General features: G+C 37.3%; 3 protein-coding genes across 3 annotated transcripts; 2 read left to right on the forward strand and 1 right to left on the reverse strand.

Annotated features, from left to right (window-relative positions):
• The first annotated feature begins 1 nt into the window (after position 1).
• Positions 2-2,928, forward strand: LOC105176281 (putative carboxylesterase 16). The gene is made up of 2 exons (XM_011099028.3): positions 2-1,171; positions 1,869-2,928. Exons 1-2 carry the CDS (start codon positions 300-302, stop codon positions 2,407-2,409), a joined length of 1,413 nt encoding a protein of 470 aa, XP_011097330.1. The 5' UTR covers positions 2-299; the 3' UTR covers positions 2,410-2,928.
• A 1,683-nt stretch (positions 2,929-4,611) lies between these two features.
• Positions 4,612-7,174, reverse strand: LOC105176282 (glycosyltransferase family 92 protein RCOM_0530710). The gene is made up of 2 exons (XM_011099029.3): positions 6,733-7,174; positions 4,612-6,452 (listed from the first exon to the last, which is right to left on the reverse strand). Exons 1-2 carry the CDS (start codon positions 6,848-6,850, stop codon positions 4,894-4,896), a joined length of 1,677 nt encoding a protein of 558 aa, XP_011097331.1. The 5' UTR covers positions 6,851-7,174; the 3' UTR covers positions 4,612-4,893.
• A 3,188-nt stretch (positions 7,175-10,362) lies between these two features.
• Positions 10,363-15,941, forward strand: LOC105176284 (peptidyl serine alpha-galactosyltransferase). Its single transcript, XM_011099030.3, has 8 exons — positions 10,363-11,060; positions 11,306-11,476; positions 11,742-11,985; positions 12,207-12,407; positions 12,932-13,398; positions 13,938-14,102; positions 14,239-14,482; positions 14,659-15,941. Exons 1-8 carry the CDS (start codon positions 10,627-10,629, stop codon positions 15,349-15,351), a joined length of 2,619 nt encoding a protein of 872 aa, XP_011097332.1. The 5' UTR covers positions 10,363-10,626; the 3' UTR covers positions 15,352-15,941.
• Positions 15,942-16,197: the final 256 nt, after the last annotated feature.

The raw sequence follows: 16,197 nt of genomic DNA on the forward strand, positions 1-16,197 counted from the left end.
TAAACAAAGAACAGAGCAAACCTGCATCTCAATCTATCTCAAATTTGATACTCCAATTTCATATTGTTAGTCCCTAATTCCCACTCTCTCTCTCTCTAAACAATTCACAAACTTTGGAGTTTCTGTCGTTCCAAAGTAGAAACCCCAATTAATTTCAGTGTTAAATCCAGCAGCTCTCATTTCGAACAACGTTGAATTAGGTCTTTTTGGGCCTGAATGAACAGTTTTAGGCGCAAGTAGTATAGAAGTTTGTGTATCTAACATAGATTTTTACTAAAAGTTGCATCTTTCTTGGGGAAATGCCAAGCATTGGTGTGAAATTGTACAGTGTGTTCTTCAAATTTATGCTAAAGCATAGGTTGCAGAGCCGGTTGCAAGCGCTGGAAAACGATGCTGTCGGCGGCGGTGGTTCATTTGGGGTGACGTCACGGCCGGACGAGGAAACTGCGGCAGCTCCTAATCCTTCCTTCACTGACGGTGTCGCCACAAAGGATATACACATCGATGCCGTAACATCTCTCTCTGTTCGGGTTTTCCTTCCTGATACTTGCCTTCATCTTCCTGAAACGCGGTCAAAATCTCGGGTCGGGGTTTCGAGTTCTGGATCAGATGAGAATCAAGCTCTAGTTCGTCGTTACAGCTACGGATCGTCAAATAATGGTGTTGTCTCTAGCAGCAACGGAGGTGTGCTTGTGAAGCGTGCTCAGAATGTCGATAATAGTTACAGAAGGAATAGCTACGGATGTAGTTTTGATGACTCTAACCTGAAATCCGAAAATGGAACTTACAGAGGGTATAAACCGGTGGGGAATAACTTCCGCAGATTACCGGTTATGTTGCAGTTTCATGGTGGGGGGTTTGTTAGTGGGAGCAATGATTCAGTGGCAAATGACTTTTTCTGTAGGCGGATTGCAAGATTATGTGACGTGATTGTGTTGGCAGTGGGGTATAGGTTAGCGCCCGAGAATAAGTATCCGGCTGCATTTGAGGATGGGTTGAAGGTGCTGCATTGGCTTGCAAAGCAGGCAAATTTGGCGGAATGTAGCAAGTCACTAGGGGGTACGAGGGGAGGAGTTGATTTGAGGAGGTCAGAGGCTAATTTGCATGTAGCAGACGCATTTGGAGCATCTATGGTGGAGCCTTGGCTGGCTGCTCATGGGGATCCATCCAGGTTAGTCCTGATCTCACTGACTTTCTAGATATCTGTTGCTAGTTTTTGCAATTTGGCAGTATTGTCGGACATATCTGATGTGGATATGTATATTGATCCAATGAGTTCATTGCCATGATGGAGTTGGATTTATGGTTATTGCTTTCTTTGGATACCTGGTCTTCAACTTCTTTCCTTCCAAGCAAAAGGTGATTGGATGCAATGAATGATGTAACTGAAAACCTGGAAACTTGGAATGAAATAGTGGTGAGAATTTATGTTCTTAACCTACATTACATAAAGAAAAGAATTTGGATTGGAATAAAAATATAGGTGCAACTTGAATGCCAAAGTTGGATATGTGGCGGCTGTCTCGGTTTATCTTACTGAGATTGAAATGGATGAAATTTAACAGAAAAATGGTATAGCATTGGAGTTTGTATTTTCCATTTCTTGAGTAGCTCTCTTCAGAGTTAGTGAATATTATAGTCTCTTTCAAGTTCAAGAATCTCTTTGAAAGTAACCTGCAAAAACAGATACCTGCATTCTGTGCTGAACGGCTATAAATTTAACGAGACTATGAGTTAGTGACGTACTGTTCCTCAGATTATGTATTTAGATGTCTTTTATTCACAGAGTTAGTTGTATTCTCTCTGTGTGGAGATCCAAAGAAGGACCTTTCTGAATTGATTTCGAATGTGATCTTACAAGGAAGCAGATGTGTGCTTCTTGGGGTTAGTTGTGGAGGAAATATTGCTGACTATGTGGCAAGGAAAGCTGTCGAGGCTGGTAAACTTTTGGACCCAGTGAAAGTGGTTGCCCAGGTTTTGATGTATCCTTTTTTCATTGGAAGCATACCAACACATTCGGAGATAAAAATGGCAAACTCCTACTTCTATGACAAGGCAATGTGCCTACTTGCATGGAAACTTTTCTTGTCCGCAGAGGAGTTCAGCCTAGACCATCCTGCTGCTAACCCTCTAGTTCCTGGTAGAGAGGGACCTCCTCTGAAAAAAATGCCTCCAACACTGACTGTGGTGGCCGAACATGACTCGATGAGAGATCGGGCAATTGCTTACTCAGAGGAGCTCCGGAAGGTAAATGTAGATGCTCCTGTTCTTGAGTACAAGGATGCAGTTCATGAATTTGCAACCCTCGACATGCTTCTTAAGACTCCTCAAGCCCAGGCCTGTGCCGAGGACATTGCCATATGGGTCAAGAAATATATCTCGCTCCGAGGTCATGAGTTCTCCTATTGACTTGGATGTATATGATCCTGGAACGGCTCTTTTATGTCTTTGTTGATAATGGGAGGGGTGACTGGTCGCTATGTTTGGTCATGGATTGTACCATATGTGTTGCATATGGCTCTTGAAGATGATAGGATGCTCCTCGGTATTCTCTTCTCTCATGGGTTCTTTCGTCTTTCTTGTAAGATAGCTACTTGCGTGAAATCAGGATGTAGGTGAACTGAGCTACTACTTATATCAACAAAATTCCAGTCACGGTGGTTTCTGATGGGGGATGTGTCACTCTGTTACGACTTGCCAGAGAATGTTGTCGTATTTTTGGCGGACCATACATGTAGAATTAGCATACGTGAGGGTTTTAGATAGCATCTTGAATGCAATGTAATTGGTGTAAACTTGTAAGAATTCAATGAGAGCAAACAGGAAAAACAAAAGGTTATCCACGTCGTTACTATGTTGACCGTCAGTCTCCCAGCTGTCTTCTTCAGGACTTCCTCAGTTTCTTGCTATTGATATTCCTATTTGTTATTACTTGTGTTACTGTTTAAAAGTAAGAACTACTGAGCATTTTGTTCGCTATATGATCATTCAAAGAGGGAAGGAAAATATGGTAAGTGATTTCATATCAGATAACAGCAGAAACCTCTTGGCTCTGAAACCATGAAGAAACCACATCAAGAGCTCTGCAGACCAGGAATTAGACAAACACGAATGAACTCCACGGAAAAAGTCATAAGAATCATGTACATAGACTATTTATTCAACCAAGAAACAGAGCAATAGCCATAGTGAAGCAATATTACAATACATATTCATAAAAATCACAAAGAGCGAATGTATAATAACACAATGATTGGTGAAGACAACCACCCCAACCCAGAGTGAGAGAAGCGGGCGAGCCTAATGGATAAAAGAGGGGCAGGATAAAACCAGGGCAGCAACTAGAACCGACAAAAAGAGATTAGGAGAAAATTCAGCAGCAGCAGAGGGAGGGCTTCCTCCATTGCCAGAATGAGAAGATGGAGCTGGAGAAGGAGCAGGCGTGGGCGCGTGATGAGACGCACCTTCACATAAACTCATCAGTCCCATCAATGAGATCACAATGCAGACTGTGGCAAACTGAGATACTGATCTTTTTGTGGCCATTTCCTTAATTCTTGAGGTTGAAAAAATCGGACAAGTGTTTCTGAGTCACTAACTTGGTTTTATCAGTGTCAAAACCCAGAGGTCATTATTGGGGGCAATTTATACCAACTTTTACATGGGTGTTAACTGGGCTGTAATGTTCCTTCCCTTTCCTATATACTATTGTAACAATCGCGCATGGCATTGTTTTAATATTTAACACGAGTCAATGATTTCTTATTTATGGTGACTGATTCATCAATCCCTTGGTCATAGTGGAGTTTGGATATTTTAAGGAGATGGAGAAACGGGACATGTACTTGTTGAGGTATCATTGTCATTTTCATCACGAAAACTATACTTTTATCAGTACAAAGAGAGGAAATTCCCGGAACTCATTTGAACCTGTCAAAATGCTTTTCATGACATCAACTATGTGACAACACTCCTCTCACCGCCATATATATTCAATGCAGATGTGGCGCAGCTAATAGCTAAGCAGGGTGGATCTGGGCTGTGTTTCTTATTTCTTGAAAAATCTGAGGACTTTCTCAATCTACAAGCTCTTTTTAAAGGCTAATTTAACTGTGGTTAGGTGAGAGCTAATATAATCTTTGACAAAGTATGCGAGCAAAAACTAATGTAATGAAGTCGTTGATTGATATTTGTGATATAATTTGCACCGACATGTATCCGCATGCCACAATTTCAAATTGCAACTTATCATATGATAACATATATGTTCTTGAGCTGTCATATTATGTGCTAATTTAACCATTGAAAATTCATGCATGAGTTGACTTCGGAAGTATAGTTGCCATAAAACAACTGCCCAGGAAGGTAATGCTGAAGCAGAAAATCAAGAAAACAAAGGTTTGGCTGCTGTTATTATGGACAAAGGTTAACTGTCTGTGTGAATCATAAGATCTATGGGCTTTAAGGTTCTTGCAGGAATGACGATGAGAAGAAAAGTCAGAAATGATGGTTAAGTTACGGATTGATAATCATACTTCATAAATCAACCATGTATTGTTCCAGATGGAGGAGTATAGTCCTGCCCTTATGATTTTATTCATAACAGAATAATTGAAAATAAATCTTCTGTATTACTCGATCATAATTTCAGTCCGCAGGCTGCATATTAACATTCATCACGAGTAACTCTCGTCACAGCTATCAAGTTTTTTACCTTTCTTTTCTGATTATAATCATATCCACAGAACAATGAATCAGGTAAGTTACCTATATCTATACAGCTATCAACAGGAAGTAAAACCAAAAATTAGAAAAAACGAGCAGAAGGCGGGGGAGGATAGACAGTCACCCCCGAAACCACAGCAAGCAAATTGAAACTTTGACTTTGTCTTTTTAATTTATTTTGCTCCTCTCATCAGGCTGATGATCTTCCCATGGCAACAGGCTGGTTTTTGGGTCGACGAAAATCTTAAATATCCGGTCCCTTAAGCCGGTATCCTTAACTTCACAGAACCTCATGGACCAATCCAATGGCTCAATTGCCTTTGTTCCTAAGCCGGGTGCCCGGTCCTTGGAACCCACATTTCTCTCTTGTTGCCAATCAGATACATAAGTAGCCACCCTTCTGTAAAACTTCTCCTTGAAAACTTCCCATACTTGGTACTTATAGTGATTGATCACCAGTTTACTTCTGTTCATATTAATATGTCGGAAACCAGACTTTAGATGGAAGTGATGCACCACATTGATCAAGGAAGTATTCAAGGCCTCAGGCTTCACTATACTTTTGTGTCTCTCTGGGGCAGCCAGCCTGCATGTGTACCCGGCCATCACCCCTTTCATTGGCACCTTTTTGAGGCCTGATGGACCAAAACTATGGCAGGGCACCCGTAGTTCAGCCACCTCACTAGGCCTAGACGCATTTGCAACAACATCCTTCAAAGATAAACCTGAAGGCAAGTGAAAGAACTCATCGACATCAATGAATCCAACCCATTCACACGAATCCTGAGCCCTCAAGGCACAATGCGCAAACCCAGCCTCCTGAGTCTTGATCCAAGGCCACACATGTCGAGTCACTTTATAGCTTGTGTCCACGAGTGACTCGACCACGCGTTCAATATCATCATCACTGTTGTTGTCGTAGATAAACCAACGTTGGACACCGACATGGGCATGGTACATGACCCATTCGCGCAAGAATCGAGCTTGGTTCCTTAACATTGTGCAGACACAGAGTTCATGCTGTTTTCCACGAGCGAGTTGCTTAGACCCGTATTGATGTTTAACACGTGCAATGGAATTTAGAGTCCGCTGACCAATAACTCTAACCGAAACTTTAATAGAATCATTAAAGCTGCTAGTAAATCTCTGTAGCCTGTTCAGTATACTCAAAGGGGTTCTACACCTGACTATTTCTTGGGCAACGGAAACGGCGTTGGCCGACAAGACGAACTTTGGCTTCGTCAAATCCCAGCCGTAGAGACACTTGAACCTTGAAGAGTTAGCAACTCTTCCTGACCGTAGATTAAGCCCTTTCACAAAAACAATCGTTGAATTATCGCGATCAATCATGGCTTCATAAGCCAAAGCATCCCACCTATACGTGGGCCCCGGCGTGAGGTTACCGTTATGCTTAACAGCTAGGGACAGGATCAAGCCACGTGGCTGCAATGGACACCTTACGATCTGGTGATTTCCATAGTCGTAGTCGACAGAGGACGGAGATAGCTCGAGCTGCGGCCGCGATGAGTTGGGGAGCAAATATATACAGTTGATGTCATCTTTGGTAAATAAAGCGGCTGACGGGGGGTATTTTAGGAAAACCAGCGCCTGATCAGGAAAAATAACCGTTTCGCGAATTGAAATCGCCGGAGTTACAGAATTCTCGGCGGATATCGCTTCCATCGCCGGAATATTCCCTTTAGTGATCATTCTAGGGTGAAAACCTTCTGCTCCAAATCCAAAAAAAATATATAAAAAATTCACCAAAAGGTTTTACTTTGCCTCAGTACTATACCAAACAATAACATAACATGCTTCCGTTAAAAGGATAATCCTTTTCAAGTTGAAACATAAAATTTGCAGTAGCATAATGATGATTTTCAGCAACTAAATACAGAAAATCATATACATGTAGAGCGAGCGAGAAAGCGAACACAAAAGCAGGCGTAAAACGAATATAACAGCTAAAAATCTCTTAAAAGAACGTAAAACAGAAATTCAAAGTACCTGGGAATAAGAGACGTAGCGCAGAGGAGTTAAAGGCGGCGAAGAAGATGAGGACGACAGCGCACCAGAAGAAAAACATTCCCGATGAGGAAACGCCGCGTCTCCTGCGATCCTTCATTCCGGCAAGGAGCAAGAAAACCGACCCACCCGAATCGCGGAATCACCCGGAATTTCGTTCCTTCTCAATCATCAGCAGTTAAAAACTTCTTTCTGCACTAATTTTCCAACACAATCAGCTCTCTCTCTATATATATATATCTACCTATAAATTCTTAGTTAGTTTTCTTCTCAAAAAAATTTGTTTATGATAAGTTGATATACATGGGGTTAGTAAAATTCTTGGATGAGTAGTGCTTTGAATTCTATTATGCACTACTTCAACTCTCTACGGGTTTAGTGAGAAGTAGACGAATGCTCTTGCTGCCTTTTTTTATTTATTCTTTTTCCTAATTAAAAAATAATCTATCATCTATCTATCTATATATATATATATGTATGTATTTTAATATTAGGGAATAATCGAAATAGACAACTTTGACTAGACTTTAACTTTTAAATTTTTATTTATTTTCTCTATGATTTTTACACATATTTAGTGGTTTTTATTCAAAATAATTAGTGGGGATGCTATTCACACTCATCATCATAATGCCCAATTCATTGTCAATAAAACTTCAATTACTCATAGACTTCAGATTTTATGATTATTAAATTACCAATTCAAATTTTATTAGCATGTGAAGTTTTATATGCTCTAATAACATTTATTATAAAATAGAATAAATTACAAGATGCTCTTATGAAATTTACATAATTCATTATTTAAAAATTATAAATACCTCATAAAATTAATAGTCGTGCAATAAGTACTTTATTGTTACATATTGTTATAGAATTGTACTTCGTTAGATGGGCAGTAATCTCAATTATTAATGAATTATTTACTAACTGAATATTTTTTATTAGCGAAAAACTAAATATGGATTAATGTTTGTATACATAATTTATTTTGTATCTGGTATTTTACATATTCAAATATTTAAAACTTCTATTATGAGTTTAATTTAGTTAACAAAGTTAACAGTCATAGGTTCGAATTTCACCAATTTATAGATATAGTTTATTTTAATAAGAATTGTTGATCTATTATAATAATAGTTTTTAGTTAGTTGTATATATATATATATATTGATATTGGTAACTGATATATATCAATTGTTGATGATTGAAATTGATGACATAATTATAATACATTTATTAAAATGAAATATTTCAAATTCTGAAAACATGAAATAATTAGAGTATACGTATATAAAATAAGGAATGTGTTGTTTGAGTTTGATTGATGGTTCTAACTAAGGCAGGCTGCAAGCAAATTAAGATAGACTATATGATTGAAATTGATGATATACTACAGTTGTGTTACATCGTTTTCGCGTGCATATAATAAATAATTTTTATATTTTAAAATATATTATAAGTAAAAATAAAAAATACAAATCAATAAAAAAACTAATTTTTTAGTTAATGCATAATTTAGAAAGTGGGATGAATTAGTTACTTTATTAGTTGAATGACATTTTTTACTTTATAAAAAATTGGTACGGCAGTGTCATTACTCGTCATTTGTGAGTATGAAGCTTATTTTCTTTTTATATTAGTATAGGTACATAAACTGCAGATTAACTGGTCCGAAAGTCCCTAGCAAATCTCGTATGTATGTACAGGGTATATATATACACACACTAATAAGTGAGGCACATTTTATATATGTGCATAATTTTTGAAAATGAATTAAAATAAAATATTTATAGAAATTGTATTGTTAGCTTTTGTTGTTTAAAAAAATACCTTAAAATCTATATTAGGATAATAAATTAATATAAATATTTTAATTTAGTAAAAGACTCGACAAATAATAATAAAAAATAACGTAGAAAAACTAAAATAAATTATAAAAAAAAAAATCACCAAAAGATAATTATAAAAAATCATGACAAATAAAAAAATTGAAAAATTAACTTAAAATTTAAAAAATATGACATATTAAAATTAAATGAGACATCAAAAGAATGTTCTATTTTATATATATATTCTCTCAGTTGCCGGTTACCGCTATGTTTGAATAACAAATCAGTTTGAGGAGTTGATGGGGCGGGCCCACTTCGGGGGGCGGTGTTCGGGTCAAGTTCCGCCCACAGTGCCACGTGTTAGGCGGCCCACTCTAGTCCTTGACCCTTATGGCCTTTAGAATTAAGACTACACTATATAACTATTTGCCATAAATATGTACTTTAAGAAAAAATTAATTATATTAATGTGACAATTCATCAAATTTAAATCAACTTGTAATTTTATGCTCTATCGATTTGTAATATCAACCACCGCATAATTTTTATTTTCTTTTTAAGATTTCAAAATATATGATTAATTTTAATTTTGAAAATGATCTTTTTCTCTAAAAAAATAAAAATACCCATTTTACTTAAAGAAACACGACTTACATGTACAGAATTTCATTATTAACCAATTAATTGAATTGATATCTCTATTATTTTGAATTCAAATCCAAGTCGTCTCCGACTCCAGCTACTTTGGTTTTGTATCTACTAATTAGATAAATTAAAGTTTGAGAAAAATGGAGGAGATGCGGACAAGTGCAACACTTTATCAATTCCTATACGACATCTCATCTACTTAAATAATTCAACTTTGGAGATCTTCAAACGTTTCGTGGAAAATTCAGTATTATTTTTGATGGTGCACGTCACAATTCTGATGGAGACAATTGTGTTCGTTTTTATGCAACAAGTTTGATTTTTATAACAGACTTTTAAAAAAAAAAGATTATATTATGAGAAAATCAATTTTGCGTCATTAGTGCATTCCACCTTTTTGAAACTTTGCTGCTTACCCCCCCCCCCCCCCTTTTATTTTGTTTTAAAAAAATAAACAAGCTAATATTGTGCTAAATTTTAAAGTTACTAAAAAGCTAAAAAGTAAGTTTAAAAATTTATTAGTAAAAGTATTCATCAAATAAAGTCATGAATACTCTTTACATGGTTATCTTTTTTTGACATTATACGTTAACTTTGGAAGAAAATAAAATTAGACTTTGAAAAGGTTTCAAATACTTACGGTTTACTTCTCTTCCGTCTAATCAAACACTAAATTTTTTCTTATATATATATATATATTTTACTTTTTATTTTTTTTATACATTTATTTCTCACTCACCAAACAAGCTCTTACATTTATACTAAGTGGTGTTTGTAGTTTATTTTTGCCAAGTGTTTATCAGTTTATTATTGAAAATAATCTGAAATTATTTATTTATTTATTTTTTTTTTGCAACTTCACTAATAATAAGTTGAAAAAGGTGTTTGTTTTACAAATTCTTTTTTTTGATAAATTAATTTGATTTAAGCTAAAATTTATAATCAACTCGTTATTAAATTATGTAGCTTATTAATAGAGTTATAAATATTAAGTTGTTTTTTCAAACACTTTGATTTTAATTTTTCTCTATTTTCAAACACTCCAAATTTTTACTAGTGCTTAATTTATAACTTTTTATATAATTTATTTTCAGCATAAAAATGAGGAGCTACTGCTTATAATGCATGAAGGTATGGATCCTTGACGGCCTTCATTTTGGGCTTTGATCAGAATGTGTGGAGTCAAATGCTCCATGACGAGATCCTACCCGTAATACCCAACTGAGATCCAACTGCTACATCGGAAGCACGTAGCCTGAATGCATGAACCCAGAAAAGAGAGGAATACTTGAATAAATGCATGAACTAAATGTTTATTACACTTCTCATTCTTGCTGTCGTATTCTAATTTTGTTCCGCAATCCTGATTTTGAATCATTTATTAAATTGAGGGGAAATGGAAAAACGACCGGAGAAGAAGCTAAACCCTGTGATCTCTACTAATACTGGCGATTCGGATCGTTGTAGCAAAAACCCAAATTTATTTGATCCTCATGTTGCAATGGAGATGAGCAGGATTCTTGTTGTAATGGCGGCTATGCTGTCGCCGGGACTGTTGATGGGCAGTGGTTGCGCCCAAAAGTCGGACCACAATGTGGGGGGACTGACGGCGCCGTTCAGGATACATACGCTATTCTCTGTGGAGTGCCGGAATTTCTTCGACTGGCAAACGGTGGGACTAATGCACAGCCACCGTAAGGCCTTACAGCCCGGCCCCATTACCCGGCTTCTTTTCTGTACGGATGAGGAGAAGAGGACTTATAAAGGAATGGATTTGGCGCCAACGCTTGAGGTTCCTTCTTTGAGTAGACACCCAAACACTGGTGATCGGTGAGTTTGTTTTAGTTACTGTTTGATCCAAGGGTTTGTTTGATTATCCGATTTTGCTTTCTGTAGCTGGAACACAGAGAGATTGTCACAGTTATTGAGCATGCATCTTTTGGTGTTACAGCAGTTTTTTTCGAGTTACTGATGATCACTCTACTGTTTAGTTAAATTTACTTCTGACTATGTGGAATCATTTATTCAGTCAACATTGTTTTTTCTTTTTATGATATTTGTCTGGGACTCTGCAGGTATCCAGCAATTAATAAACCGGCTGCGATCGTACACTGGCTTAAACATAGTAAAGATGCAGAGAATGTTGATTGGGTAGTAATTCTGGATGTGGATATGCTGATTCGGAGTCCAATCATACCATGGAAACTTGGAGGAGATAAAGGCAGACCTGTTGCTGCATACTGTGGGTAATACACTAATCATCCTACTGATTACTTGTGTCTTTTTTATCCATTCATCAGTAGGAATCAAATTGAGATTTACATATGATCGTAGAAGCCATCCTCCAAGAACTTGAATTCCAGTTCCTTGCAGCAAATGATTTGGGCCATCGCACAATGATACATAATTTCGTTCCTATGTACAGAGGCCGTTGACACTAAGTTAAGGAAATTGTCATTTATAATATTTCTCTGGAGAATACTTTCAAACAAGGGCTGCATTTTTTGCCAGGTATTTGGTTGGATGTGATGACGCTCTTGCTAAATTGCACAGAAAGCACCCTGAACTATGTGACAATGTTGGTCAGCTTTTAGCCTTGCATATAGATGATCTTCGAGCTTTAGCAGCCATATGGCTATCAAAAACTCAAGAAGTATGGCAAGATAGAGCTCATTGGGTAGCTAATTATACCGGTGACATATATGGAAAAGGGAAGATCACTGAAATGTATGGATACTCTTTTGCTGCTGCAGAGGTAGGTTTTTTCTGTACACATTTTTTCATTTAGAGTAAACTTTTTCATATTTCATCCTTCTGTAGAGTGCTATATCTGTTTCTATTCAAACATTGTAAAAAGGGGAAAAGATTGGATATCAAGGGTCCTTGCATGATCTAATGCTTTTTTTTGCATCTCATAGGTACATATCACGCATATTTTGTACATACATACATGACAATGTGGCTTGGTTTTGCCAGGTGGGGCTCCACCACAAGATGGATAATAACTTGATGGTTTACCCAGGCTACAGTCCTCGAGAGGACATTGATCCAATTCTTATGCACTATGGCCTGCCTTTTAGTATTGGAAATTGGTCATTTGGTAAATTAGAGCATCATGAAGACAACATTGTGTACGATTGTTGGCGGCTCTTTCCTGAACCTCCTTATCTGAGAGAGGTAAATGGATAATATGTATTAAAATGGACGAGTTTGCTTTTGAAATCTAGGCTCATGCATTTTCAATGTTCTTCCAACTTGGATGAAATCAGAGAGTTCCAACTCCATCACTAAGCACCAAAGATTCTCTGTATAGCATAAAAATGATATTGCTGGAAATGTCTCAGCTCTCTTATATTATTCTAAAAATTTATTGCTGTTGCTTGTTAGAATTGTTGATAAGATTTATAACTGTATTTTTGTATTTGGTTCTGCTTGTCACATCTTAGTGTAATGAGACAAGTGAACAAACAGAGCAACTAGCTAATTTTTCTTTATCTAGAAACATTTGTAAAAGGGCTACACATTTGTAGGGGAAACATTAGTTCTCAGGATGACATCTATGATTTTACTTGTTTTCCACAAGCATTCATCACTTAAATGCTAGTATGCCTGGAGGACCCAAACCACCTCCACTTTGACGTTTAATTATATTATAGTTCAACTTCAAATTTGTTGAGATACACTTGTTACCCTTCTTGCAGGTGGAAGAAATGGAATCTGAACGAAACAAAAGTAGGACATTGTTTCTAGGTATAGAGTGTGTCAATACCCTGAATGAAGGTTTATTACTGCAACATGCTGCATATGGTTGCCCCAGACCCAATGGGTTCAAGTACTTGAGTTCCGTAAGGAGTAGAACATTTACAAAGATAACTCAGTCAAAACAATTGACTAAGCAAAGCCGTCGAATAATGGAAGTTAATGTACAGAAGCCAGATGTGAAAGAGGTATATCCAAACATACATACCGTTTTCTCAGCAGAATGTGCTCCTTACTTTGACTGGCAGACTGTGGGGCTTGTCCACAGTTTTTACCAGAGCGGTCAGCCTGGGACCATCACAAGGCTTCTGTGTTGTACAGAAGAGGATTTGAAGCAATACAAAGGACACGATCTAGCTCCCACGCATTATGTCCCATCCATGAGCCGCCATCCGATTACAGGAGATTGGTAACATCTGTTGCCTTGCTCAACTTTCGGAATACCATAAAGGTTTTACCTATTTAAGAAAACATATTGTAATGCTATAGAATTGGCAACAAAACAAAGAGTAACTGACTTGCTGTTTTGTTTGATTAGATTGGTCAACCTCACCTCTATTGCTGAAGATAATAAAGCTTTAAAAACTGAGGAAATTTTTTTTCCTGCCTTAATGTCTTGCCATCAAACAGACTATTGTACCTTCGAAAACTGTATCCAGTGTTTTTCAATTCTAATTCTTCTTCCTGGTCAACGCTTACTTCTGATATAAGTATGTGCCTTCTTTCTTCTATTTCCACTAGTAATTCCCAGTCTCTCCACCCTCAGGAACAAATATCAAACAGAAAGTGAAAATATCTCATTTTCTGTACTATTCACTCCAACTTAATTTTCACCAATTCAAAGATGATTGATTGAAGCAACACTGCATTGAGAAAGCAAGTACACAAAATGGGGGATAAAAGTATCTCGTTATTGAATTGATCTCTGAAATCTATATGCAATGACAGGTATCCTGCACTTAATAAACCAGCTGCAGTTGTACATTGGATCAACCATGTGAAAACTGATGCAGAGTACATAGTGATCCTGGATGCGGACATGATAATGAGAGGACCTATTACACCATGGGAGTTCAATGCGTCTAAGGGACGACCTGTTTCCGCTCCCTATGAGTAAGAAATCAATGATCTTTTTTCATCCCTTCCAATTCTGCACTAAGTATCCAACTAATTCTAGTGTTTAAAGAGCATGAATGTGTCTTCTCTGTGTAGCAGATTTTCAGCTGAATCTTTTTATATGCTGTGACAGCAACCTGATTGGCTGTGAAAATGAGATTGCAAAATCCCATACCCGCTATCCTCAGGCTTGCAGTAAGGTTGGAGGTGTGATCATAATGCAAATAAGGGAACTCAAGAGATTTGCTTTGCTTTGGCTGCATAAAACTGAGCAAGTCCGAGCTGAGATGGCCCATTGGTCAAGAAACATGACGGGAGATATTCATGAAGCTGGTTGGAACAGCCAGATGTATGGTTACTCCTTTGCTGCAGCAGAGGTATTTAGCTATTTTCTTATTACAAAGAAATTTTCAAATCATTTTTACGTCGTAGAAGTTGCAGAATTGAAAGTGGAAGATTCCATGATTGCTCAATTGTACTACTCATTGCTTCTCAGTAAATGTGACATTTTGAGGGCTAATAACCTTTTTTTTTTTATACTTGTCCATTTCAGTTGAATTTTCGTCATGTCATAAGCAACAAGATTCTGGTATACCCAGGACATGTTCCTGTACCTGGTGTCAAATACAGAGTATTCCACTACAGCTCGGAATTTCGGGTTGGTAACTGGAGCTTCAATAAAGCTAACTGGACAAATTCAGATATGGTTAACAAATGTTGGGCTAAGTTCCCTGACCCTCCTGATCCATCCACTCTCAATCGTTCTAATGAGGATTCAGTACAACGGGACTTGCTTAGCATAGAGTGTGTAAATTCCTTGAACGAGGCTCTACGAAGTCACCATGAGAGAAAGAAATGCCCTGATCCAAGTACATTTTCTCCTCCAATTCAAGAGACCCCTGATCACCCTATCTTGCCACCACCAAATAGTGATTCCGCCAGTGAAGAAATTACTGCCTCGAGAAAATTGGGAAAGATTGATAAAGTTGATGCCTTGAGACATAATTCAGAGCTGAAGAATGAATCTCAAGAATTATCACCACCTGAAGTGAACAAGCAAACACCAGAAGTGACCAACCAAACATTCACTTCTGTGAGATTCTGGATAGTTGGCCTCTTGGCATTCTCAGTCCTTTCTTTTCTGGCAGTAATATTGATGATTATTTCCAATCACAGAGGACAGAGAAAGAGAGGTAAAGCATTGAGGACCAAGAGGAGAACTGCTTATCAGGACACTGGGATATAAGTGGCAACATAAGCATCTCTGGAACGCTGAAATACTGTAAGAAGGAGAAAAGTAAAAAACAAGAAATCTGAGACCAAGAGCGCAGCGTGGATATGTTGCACAGACATTCCATGCTAACAGAAGACATCATTCCCACGAAGAGTCCATTCAGTTGCCGCTGCTGCACGGTCAAGAAGTGAATCAAGACATATCATCAAGTTGAGTGGCTCATTCTGGAAAATGAACCTACTTGCTAATTTGAAATGACAACAATTGGCTTCTCTTCAATTGCTGTCTATTTAGACTTGTGGAGCTTCAAACTTGACATGGAATACGTAGTCCAAGCATTGGAATTAAGAAAATTTCTTGTGGATCTGCATAAGGCATCATCATGCTACAAGAAGACTATCTTATACGAATATTCAAGACAATCTGCATAAAGCATTCGCTCATAACCCATTGGAAAAAGAAAAAACCAAGTCATAGTGACAGACTCCTTATTAAATTACCACTATCCGCTCTAAGCTTTTCTTCTTTATTACTGACTGACCCGACCTGAATCGAGTGTACAAAGATTCCATTTAATGTAGTTTGGATCTTCTATTATAATTTCGTTGACACTAATATAATACATTTGGTTGAGCTTTTGGGAGCAACAAAATCTTGGATGTAGTTATTGGGGGTTTATCATTCTTTATTTTTCTTTTCTATTTCATAATTTTTGAAGTTATATGTCCAAAAGAAAAGGACTTATACCTAGAGTACTATAGGCATTTTGATTACTATTATCAACATTAATATTTTAAATATCGTGTGTTGTTGCTTTGACTTTCGATTCTGGTGCCGTTGTGCGCCCTGGACTTCCTA

Source organism: Sesamum indicum, linkage group LG13 (genome assembly GCF_026168435.1).
Source record: "Sesamum indicum cultivar Baizhima isolate 11 linkage group LG13, ASM2616843v1, whole genome shotgun sequence".
Lineage (NCBI taxonomy): Eukaryota > Viridiplantae > Streptophyta > Magnoliopsida > Lamiales > Pedaliaceae > Sesamum > Sesamum indicum.

Excerpts from the sequence above, each read along its gene's own strand:
- LOC105176282 (XM_011099029.3), bottom strand. The coding sequence starts at position 6,850 with ATGAAGGATCGCAGGAGACGCGGCGTTTCCTCATCGGGAATGTTTTTC. Across the intron at positions 6,453-6,732 it reads GCTACGTCTCTTATTCCCAG|AAGGTTTTCACCCTAGAATG; the intron begins GTACTTTGAATT and ends GATTTGGAGCAG.
- LOC105176281 (XM_011099028.3), top strand. The coding sequence starts at position 300 with ATGCCAAGCATTGGTGTGAAATTGTACAGTGTGTTCTTCAAATTTATG. Across the intron at positions 1,172-1,868 it reads GCTCATGGGGATCCATCCAG|ATGTGTGCTTCTTGGGGTTA; the intron begins GTTAGTCCTGAT and ends ACAAGGAAGCAG.
- LOC105176284 (XM_011099030.3), top strand. The coding sequence starts at position 10,627 with ATGGAAAAACGACCGGAGAAGAAGCTAAACCCTGTGATCTCTACTAAT. Across the intron at positions 11,061-11,305 it reads CACCCAAACACTGGTGATCG|GTATCCAGCAATTAATAAAC; the intron begins GTGAGTTTGTTT and ends GGGACTCTGCAG. Across the intron at positions 14,103-14,238 it reads CCTGTTTCCGCTCCCTATGA|CAACCTGATTGGCTGTGAAA; the intron begins GTAAGAAATCAA and ends ATGCTGTGACAG.